The sequence below is a fragment of the Megachile rotundata genome, chromosome 1 (genome assembly GCF_050947335.1).
Source record: "Megachile rotundata isolate GNS110a chromosome 1, iyMegRotu1, whole genome shotgun sequence".
In the NCBI taxonomy this organism is placed as follows: domain Eukaryota; kingdom Metazoa; phylum Arthropoda; class Insecta; order Hymenoptera; family Megachilidae; genus Megachile; species Megachile rotundata.
The window spans coordinates 20,880,080-20,889,219 of record NC_134983.1 but is presented as its reverse complement, the minus strand read 5'-3'; the positions used below and the strand labels follow the sequence as shown (position 1 = coordinate 20,889,219).

The following is a 9,140-nucleotide window of genomic DNA, read 5'->3' as shown; positions in this document are numbered from 1 at the left end:
ATATCGATTATGTTTTCACAAGTTAGGCGCGCAAGTATAAATCTTTAATCACATCTTAGGGTGCGTTTAGAGTAGACTAAAAGAGTAGACTAAATAAACAAAAATGTAGTTAATTTTCTTGAAACTGTCGCAAAGTGTTTAGTACCAGAAATTTAATCACGTTCTTTTTGTTAAACCATTTGTTAGCCTTAGGTATCAGGTTCAGTGAATAATTTCTACAGCGAAAACATGTTGGTATAACCTTGAATTTCAAAGTAGAGGAATGAGCATTCGTTCGCCTAGTCTAAACGCCCCTTGAAAATAACAAAACAGTTGTCATCAGTAATAATTTTACGTATTTATAATGGTAGATGAATCGACGAAGAAAACACTAAGCAATATTCCATTATTGCAAACAAAAGCAGGTCCTAGAGACAAAGAATTATGGGTGCAAAGATTAAAAGAAGAATACCAAGCTTTAATCAAAGTAAATTTCATTTGAATATCTAACACTCCATATGGTTGACACGTTTTTGTTATTACTGCTGTAATTACACATTTTGTAATTACTGTTGATAATGAAATGTTGAACTCAATAAATAATTGTCAATACAGTTTTCAATTATTTAAAATCAATCTTATGTTATTTTCAGTATGTGAAAAATAATAAGGATTCTGATAATGACTGGTTTCGTTTAGAATCTAATAAAGAAGGTACAAGGTGGTTTGGCAAATGTTGGTATATACATAATTTGTTGAAATATGAATTTGAAATAGAATTTGATGTAAGTAATTTTCTTTTTGGTATATTTACAAAATTTCTGCAACTCAATTAAACATATTACTGTTAGATACCTGTTACGTATCCTACAACTGCACCAGAAATAGCATTACCTGAATTAGATGGTAAAACTGCTAAAATGTACAGAGGTGGAAAGATTTGTCTCACAGATCACTTTAAACCATTATGGGCACGTAATGTACCCAAATTTGGAATTGCACATGCAATGGCACTTGGGGTATGTTTTTTACTTATAAATTGTTCAAGTTATCATTTTGATTGTTACATTCTAATGATTTATTCAAATTTTAGCTTGGACCATGGTTAGCAGTAGAAATTCCTGATCTTATAGAGAAAGGTGTTATAGCACATAAAGATAAAATTGATGAACGTAGGTCATAATTGTAAGAAATAATATTGTATAATATTTAAATGAAAATCTGTTTTTGCCCATATATGGAAATGGAGTTATATAATGAATATATGAATTTTGTATTTAACATGAATATTTACAATATTTTACATACTATTTGTAATAGTTACTAATCATCTGTTTTGACCTTCTTTGTTTCTTTTATAATTTCATCTAATCTGTACAAGTCTTTAAGTGATACTTGTCCACTTCCTCTTTCTAAAGGCTTTGGCTGTGATGGATCTGGTTTCCAACCTAATAGATATATTATTTGAAATGTAGCAGGTACATATGAACTTCCATCATCTTTAAGCTTTCCATATAATTCTTTGTATATTGTAGAAGCTGCAAGAACAGTATCTTTATTTAAACGTAATTTTCGTTTCATTACTGCATTATTTTCAGCCATTCCTACAAAAGTATAAGATTAAAACAACAATGCAGCAAAATAAACATTGATTCAATTTTATGATAACATTAAATACTACCTTTTAAATCCCACATTAATTCAAACATACTAGGATAACCAATTACTATTTCATCTGTATCAATTGTTAACATTGTAAAATTAGCTCTTGTTAACAAAGCTCCAACATCTCTAATTTCTGTAAATGGAGAAATGTGTGCTGAAATACCACCATCTCTTTCTATTTCGGCTAACTGTAAAGAACTTCTAAAAAAGAAAATTTATTCTGATGTACATGTTTTTCACAATTTTGCAGTTGATTTTTCTTATTATAAGCTTCTCTGAGAATACCTTAATTCATACAGAGTCTCTCCTCCAAATATTGCTGCCATAAAGACACCATCATTCTTTAAAGCTTTATTAATATTCTTGAAACACTGTGGTAAATCATTCACCCAATGAAGACTCAGTGAACTTATTACTAAATCTAAACTGTTGGGTTCCAATTCAAGATTTTCTTCATCTATAACTGTACGCTTTGCTTTAACTCCTTCTCCAACTTCTGCTTGTTGCACAAAGGTTGGAGACAAGTCAGCTAAAATCAATTCCTCCACAGATTCTGGTAAAATCTGTTTAGATACATGACCTCGACCACATCCTAAATCAAGAGCTTTTTTAAATGTTCTTCTTATGTCAAATATTCTATCTGCTAATCTGGAGCCTACTTCATCTTTAATATAATCATATACTTTCACGTCGGATGCTTGAGCAGCACGTTCTCTTTGAAGTAATTTTGCATTTCTGTCAAAAACATACATTACACTGTCTGCTGGTAATGCAAAATTTGTCACAGTATTGTTTATACTACGAACATTTTGAATATTGAACAAGAACCGACGTAAGAAAGGTTCAAATGCGGCCTGCATTTTTTACGAGAAGTTCATGTATTTGTATGCGGTAATCTTCAAATAATTATTTAATTTTAATATTAGTAACAGTATTGTATAAGGTACTATTGAAGTATTTTATAATCTTACATTTTTTAAACTTTATTAGTACTAATTACAGATGTTCTTTGTACGATGTTTTCCACAACATAACCTTACATACTGTAAACCAATATTTGAAATGTACATAAAATCATATAATTTTAATTTACTTCGTTAAAAATGATGCATGAACCTTTTATGAAATATATAATAATAAGAATAAATAAAAGTGATTGACTTTGATAGATTATAGTAAATTTGTAAAATATTGTAATATCCTAAATTCTTAATTTACAAATTTTCAAATTGCCAAATATCCAAAAGCTTAAATGTTCAAGTTTTTTAATCTAAAAACTTTCAAATTTCCAAATTTATAAATTTTTAAATTTACAAAGTACCAAACACTTATGTAATATAAATTTCTAATTTTCAAAATTTGAATATATGGATTGAGAAAACTTATTTACTAATAAATAAATTTATACATAATCAATTTCTTTCTTCTAATAATTACAGATTTAATATGATTCATAATAATTATTATTATACATTTATTTAATATCATATGTGAGTATGCATGTTTAACAATGTATATTCAAATTCATCATTAAACCAAAAAATAAAGATAGAATTAACCATTGTCATTATTGTTATTATTATTATCTATTATATACACATTGATAAATATACATCTAATATTCATTGAAATATACATTCTAATTTGTGTATATGAAAAAATGAAAATGTTAAAGATGTAATATTATATGACAATACAAACATAGAATTTTATAACATAATTTTGATGTCATGATTGTTATCACATATACCTTTAATAATTAAAAAATAATATTTAAAAGTAAATAAAAATAAAATTAATAAATGCAACATGCCTAGTGTTTAAGAATATATATGTGTATCAATGTTTATCATTAATATTTTCTATTTCAATAGTAGCTGTCATAAGAATATGATTTTAAATATCAACAGTATGACATACTATCTTTATTTAAACAATTTTTAATTTTATAGAATTTAAAAAAAAGTTCAATATAATTGTCAAATATACTTTAATAATTCTAGAAATATATTACACAATTAATGAGGCAATCATTTTTTTGTTTTTAGTTTTAAAAATAATGTAATATCATATTTTAAAAAGTAATAAATGTATGATTTAATTCATAAGGCAGGACTCACTCAGATGTATACTTTACTGTTACAATTAGAATGCAAACATTGATTCCATATGTATTTGTAACAATACATAATCGAATCTTGTAAAATGAATATAAAAAATATATATATATGCATATACGCTAATAATATCTAAATATATATATAATTTAATACATTTGTATAAAAATTGTTTAATTTATATATAAAATACAGACAGCATAAATTTATAAGGGCAAACACTTTTATTTTTATACACATATCGTTAATTTTAAAAATAAAGGAATGAAAAGTTCAGTAATGACAAAAATTAAAGAAATGACTAAAAAGCTGTGTGTAAATGATTGAAGCAAATTACAAAAAAAATGTAACATTAAATATTTATAACATAATTAAGTACAAGTCGTTAAAAATAACAAATATTAATTGCGATAAAATAATGGTCCATACACAACTTATTATATGTGAAAATGAATGTATCACATCTTTGCGTGTTCTGCCTTTTAACATGATAAAATTTACAAATAATAAATGTTTTTTATTCACAATCTTTGAAAAGAATATTAAAAAGAAAGTTCTGTATAAAAGTCAGTCCTAAAATACAACTAAAAAAATTTGTACAATTATATAATCACAATAAAAACAAATATCAATATATTCCGAGGTGTGTAATATCTAATATTACACTCGAAGCTTAGGAAAATTCTCAGAAATTCGTTACGTTTCGTAAAACGTTTAAACTGCAAACAAGATTCACGATGACATTTTTTAAATAAGCATAAAAGATAATAACAGTATAAATTTGTTATTTAATTAATATTTGATGTAATATAGGTAGCAAAATAATAGTATAAAAGCAATTATATACCTGTATTATACTTAATATAATTATTACTGAAATTTTTAATTCCAATGTTTCCTGTCATTTAGCGTTGAGCTTAAATTGTTAAAAAATATCTTTTTTATAATACAATATTTAACTGTAGAGTACCACTGATTACTTTAGCAACTTAAGGGCAAAATATTGGAACTTTAATCTTTTTATATTTTTTATGTCGCATGCGTATGCAATAAAAAAGTGTATTCATAGATTCAAACACGAGCATGTAAATTAATTACAACAAGACAATATTTCAAAAGAATATTTGAAATAATCAATGTGTTTGTAAATCAACAAAATTTGTTACTGAAAATAATATCAAAGTTCAAAGTCATATCTGATGAGAGTAACGAAGCCTCTTCTTTGCTTTTTAGAAATGTTGTTTGGTGATATTTGGTGCTAATGATAATTACTTTGGCCTCAAATTGTTAGCAGGAGTAGGTAATGTAAAATGTGTTGACGCTGAAAGAGTTGTTGCGGTACATGTAGGGACTGGTATATCTCCCATAGTTGTAACATTTGCTTCGCTTTTATAACGAATGTTAGTGTATTCTCGACCTAAATGAAGAGACTTCTGAAAAAGAAACAACAAATAAAAACATTAATTAATACATATAGATCAGAAAATAATTAAATAATAATTTCTTTTATATATGTAATTACCTGCTCTGCCTGCATTCGTTGAGACACAGTTTCAATATAGTGTAATACAGCAAGATAAACGAATTTATATTGTGCTTCTGTCTGAACCATTCCTGACCTTTGTGAACGTACTCTTTGTATAGTTCTTTGAATATCAATTTCACAATCTAGTCCTTTAAACATAATGTACATATTTTTAAACTTATGTGACACAAAGTATGCAATGGGAATGCAAATAAATGTAATATAAATATTATTACCATGACGCTTGATTTGATCAAGGATCATATCAATAACAATGAATGTTCCTGTTCTACCAATTCCAGCACTACAGTGCACAAGAATTGGTCCTATACTTGGTACATTTTGACCATTTGAAGCAAGGGAAGCTGCAATTGATTCTTGCCTTGCATTAACATCATGTAAGAAATTTAATACGCACCCAGGGTCCGATGGAACACCATGATCGGGCCATGCCTAAAATGTTGATTTAATTTATATAATTAATTTTATTTTTTGTAGCATACGTAAACTATTATTATAAATAATAATATAATACTTGAAAATGATAATGGAAAATTCTCCTGGACTCTGTAAAACAGGGCTTATTTCCGTGTAATAAAAATTCTCGTAAGGTATAGTCTGCCGTTGAAGTACGAGACAAAGCACGGACCTTCCATTCGCCTCCGTATTCTGTAATTTCGCCTTCCTCTGGCCAATATCGGGCACATTTATTCTAAAAATACATATATATATTGTCAAAGATACAATTTTCACTTTTATTTGACAATTACATACTTTTCCTCGCTCCATCTCTTTGGTGGTCATAACTATTACTCGAGTATTTTCTTGATATACCATATGCCAAAAATCTTGTATCGTGTTTGGAAGACAACCTTGTGTTGCTATATAACATTTGTTAAACAAGCCATTATCTCCACCAGCATTAATGCCACTAGTTTGATTATCTCCTTCTTCATTCTACAAATATAGAATTTTAATATGAATGTACGTATCATATACAATACTTAATTTTTATTTTTTCATTCTATTCACTACAACGGTGTTGTTGTTCAAATATCTTTTAACCATTAAATATCAGCATCACATATAATAAATTTCTCGATAAAGCGATTTACTTCACTCTCGTTCTAAATCATCAGATAATAACTTACTCTAATATAATTGGCATTGATATAATCAGCTCCAGGAATATTTGGATCAACATCCTTTAAACGCACTCTTGTATGATCAACTATAAAGTGATTATTTCATGATTATTGTAATTAATTTATCATTAATACGAACATGATTAATTTAGTTTATACATAAACGTAATTAAATCACGGGATAAAAAGTCTTACATGGTAAAATATTTTTATATCGATTTTTTGCTCGATTCTCAGGACGTAAACCTTCTTTCCTGGAAAATAAGTGACGACATTCTAACTGCTGTAGTGATTCAAATTCTTCCCAGAAACCAGCTTTTCCTTTACCCCGTCCTACTCCTCCTTCATTGCTACCTGTAGCTCCATTCCACAGCCATCCATTTGAACAACCATTTTCCTTATGTAATTGTCTCACTCTGCTTTCAATACCACTTGCATTTATACGAGTAGCATTGAAAGGTTGTCTTCAAAAAAAGAAAAGGAAATGAAAAAAACAGATAAAAGTACTATACTGTGCATCTTGGTTGAGTTTCTTTCTGAGGCACCAGGCATATTAATAAATTAAGACTGTGTACTAACCGTAAATGAACAACACTTCCACTTGTTTCAACCATTGGATTACGTTTATAATGCTCTATCAGATCACTTAGACTATCAAACTTATCACCTCCACCAACATCATATTTATTATCCTGCAATATTTACTATTTTTTAGTGGCAATATATTGTATAAGTCAGTTGTAACTTGTGGTATACATACATTAAAAATTGATTATGAATATGTAATATAAAATACAAAATGAAATTAACCTGAGATCGTATTATAACATGTGTAACACGATCATCTGTGCGTACAGATAATACAAAGTCACCAGGTTTACTCTGGGATTCACGAACCAGAAAAGATCCATTTTTACCTCGCTCCAGCATTAAACGTTCTGCTTCTTTAGCTGATAAATGGCCATGGAACCACCTTTACCCATATTTTACTATTAACACATACCATGCTATATGCGTGCATTTGAAGTAACAATAACAAGAAATTGTTCCAACGCATAACAAAGCTTATTATAATATTTATTATGGAAATATTAAGTGTATATTTTATGTCAATTAAGTAAATACCTTTCAGTTGTTGGATCTGCACAATTTAAGGGATATTTTAATTCAATAACTTCTCCATTTTTTTCACGCAATTGTCCCCCATTTTCCATATAAAATTGTACAAGTTCTGACAAGGTTGCAAACTTTTCACCACCATAAAGATCATAGAAATCTCCTGTATTTTGTATTTTAATGTGAGTTACTTCACCATTTCGCCTAAGAATAATATAAATATGTTATAAAACAAGTATAACAGGTTAGATGTCAGAGATGTCATTAGACAGATTATAAACAGATGATTTGTTTAAAGATAATATGATGTGTCCATACCTTACAGATAAGGTAAAATCACCAGGATTAGATGAACTTGGACGTGCCAAAAATGAGCTATCATAACCTCGTTCCATTAATAAACGTTCTGCTTCTAAACCCGATATGTTCGGATGAAACCATCTATAATAAAAATCCTTATGTTGTTATGGCACAAAATTTATTATTTACATAGCATGCAATAAAAGTACAAGAAAATAATTCAGGAAATGTATTTTAAAGTTGCAGTAAACTTACTGTACACTATATTAATATTTTATTTCTAAAACATATAGTTTATCCTTATATTTAATAACTCTTTACATTCAAACGAATTATTACATTCATAGTTTCATAAATAAATAATATTAATAATATATATATGAAAGAAAGTTTGAAATGTAGATTAGGAAGTCCTAAATAAAAATATTATAATTGACAGATAACAATAATTAACCAATAATAAACATTCAATCAGAAACACATTTTTATTCAATTAATTACAAATTTAATTAAATTTATATTTGATAATAATGTTAATGAAATTTTATTACAGATGTAATTGAAACTATGTAGGTGCAGTAAAAACTGCAGTTTCAATAGTAAAATACATAAGGGAAATGATTAAATAAACAGTATATATGTATTTTTTGGATATATGTAACAAATGTAAAAGTTAAGAGTACTATATCCATTCTGGATATCCAGTATAGAACGGTATTAACTTATTTAAGTCCGCATACCTTATTTCTGACTGTTTGACTAATCCGCGGTTAACACTGATAAATAAGTAGGCCTGTTCAGCGATTGTCCGTGAATTATAATTACATATTTTTTTACGCAAGTAGAAAAACGTGCCTCACCTGCGAGATGCCATGTCGTAATTCCAACTATGACCAGCTGGTTATTAATAATTCATAACGCTTCATCGATATTCGTACATATAATTCGCAACAGTAATTACTTTTAGCTTAATGCTAACTACACATCGTCACAGTCTTTGACACATTCACTCTCCATAAAACAAGAAACTGAATCTACTAAAAGATTCTATCATAGATATTTATTCTTTAGAGTGGATACTTTCGAAGTAAACATATAACCAAACTTAAATGTCGGTTTCATAAAATTATATAGTTACATTGTATATTTTATTTCGCAAGAGAACCGTAGTGCCGAACGACGAGTTTTCGTTCGGACTGCGCAGGTTCGCTTTGATTGGCTCCAGTACAGCTCGTAACTAGGGGCAACGCACATGCGTAGTAACGAATCGAATGACGTTGAGTAAATATACGT

At 28.0% G+C, this 9,140-nt stretch overlaps 3 protein-coding genes across 4 annotated transcripts; 1 reads left to right on the top strand and 2 right to left on the bottom strand.

Annotated features, from left to right (window-relative positions):
* The first annotated feature begins 330 nt into the window (after nt 1-330).
* Ufc1 (Ubiquitin-fold modifier conjugating enzyme 1) lies at nt 331-1,260 on the top strand. Its single transcript, XM_003705327.3, has 4 exons — nt 331-466; nt 633-764; nt 831-998; nt 1,073-1,260. The coding sequence occupies exons 1-4, from the start codon at nt 344-346 to the stop codon at nt 1,160-1,162; spliced, it is 513 nt and encodes a 170-aa protein (XP_003705375.1). The 5' UTR covers nt 331-343; the 3' UTR covers nt 1,163-1,260.
* LOC100877330 (arginine-hydroxylase NDUFAF5, mitochondrial) lies at nt 1,160-2,817 on the bottom strand. The gene is made up of 4 exons (XM_012290163.2): nt 2,616-2,817; nt 1,930-2,540; nt 1,661-1,845; nt 1,160-1,583 (listed from the first exon to the last, which is right to left on the bottom strand). Exons 2-4 carry the CDS (start codon nt 2,502-2,504, stop codon nt 1,303-1,305), a joined length of 1,041 nt encoding a protein of 346 aa, XP_012145553.1. The 5' UTR covers nt 2,505-2,540; nt 2,616-2,817; the 3' UTR covers nt 1,160-1,302.
* A 1,440-nt stretch (nt 2,818-4,257) lies between these two features.
* Nucleotides 4,258-9,014, bottom strand: LOC100874969 (tyrosine-protein phosphatase non-receptor type 11). 2 transcript variants are annotated; one of them, XM_076531982.1, is made up of 13 exons: nt 8,708-9,014; nt 8,588-8,623; nt 7,866-7,988; nt 7,557-7,751; nt 7,242-7,404; nt 7,011-7,123; nt 6,627-6,895; nt 6,438-6,517; nt 6,061-6,243; nt 5,822-5,998; nt 5,523-5,739; nt 5,284-5,435; nt 4,258-5,194 (listed from the first exon to the last, which is right to left on the bottom strand). In XM_076531982.1, exons 1-13 carry the CDS (start codon nt 8,719-8,721, stop codon nt 5,030-5,032), a joined length of 1,887 nt encoding a protein of 628 aa, XP_076388097.1. In that variant the 5' UTR covers nt 8,722-9,014; the 3' UTR covers nt 4,258-5,029. The 2 variants fall into 2 exon arrangements, with proteins under 2 accessions (XP_076388097.1, XP_003705376.1); XM_003705328.3 differs by lacking the exon at nt 8,588-8,623.
* Between the last annotated feature and the right edge of the window lie 126 nt (nt 9,015-9,140).

Excerpts from the sequence above, each read along its gene's own strand:
- LOC100877330 (XM_012290163.2), bottom strand. The coding sequence starts at position 2,504 with ATGCAGGCCGCATTTGAACCTTTCTTACGTCGGTTCTTGTTCAATATT. Across the intron at positions 1,846-1,929 it reads GAGACTCTGTATGAATTAAG|AAGTTCTTTACAGTTAGCCG; the intron begins GTATTCTCAGAG and ends TTTCTTTTTTAG. Across the intron at positions 1,584-1,660 it reads ATTAATGTGGGATTTAAAAG|GAATGGCTGAAAATAATGCA; the intron begins GTAGTATTTAAT and ends ATACTTTTGTAG.
- Ufc1 (XM_003705327.3), top strand. The coding sequence starts at position 344 with ATGGTAGATGAATCGACGAAGAAAACACTAAGCAATATTCCATTATTG. Across the intron at positions 467-632 it reads AATACCAAGCTTTAATCAAA|TATGTGAAAAATAATAAGGA; the intron begins GTAAATTTCATT and ends TGTTATTTTCAG. Across the intron at positions 765-830 it reads AATTTGAAATAGAATTTGAT|ATACCTGTTACGTATCCTAC; the intron begins GTAAGTAATTTT and ends TATTACTGTTAG.
- LOC100874969 (XM_076531982.1), bottom strand. Across the intron at positions 7,989-8,587 it reads GTCAAACAGTCAGAAATAAG|ATGGTTTCATCCGAACATAT; the intron begins GTATGCGGACTT and ends TTTTTATTATAG. Across the intron at positions 5,740-5,821 it reads TTTTCCATTATCATTTTCAA|GCATGGCCCGATCATGGTGT; the intron begins GTATTATATTAT and ends TCAACATTTTAG.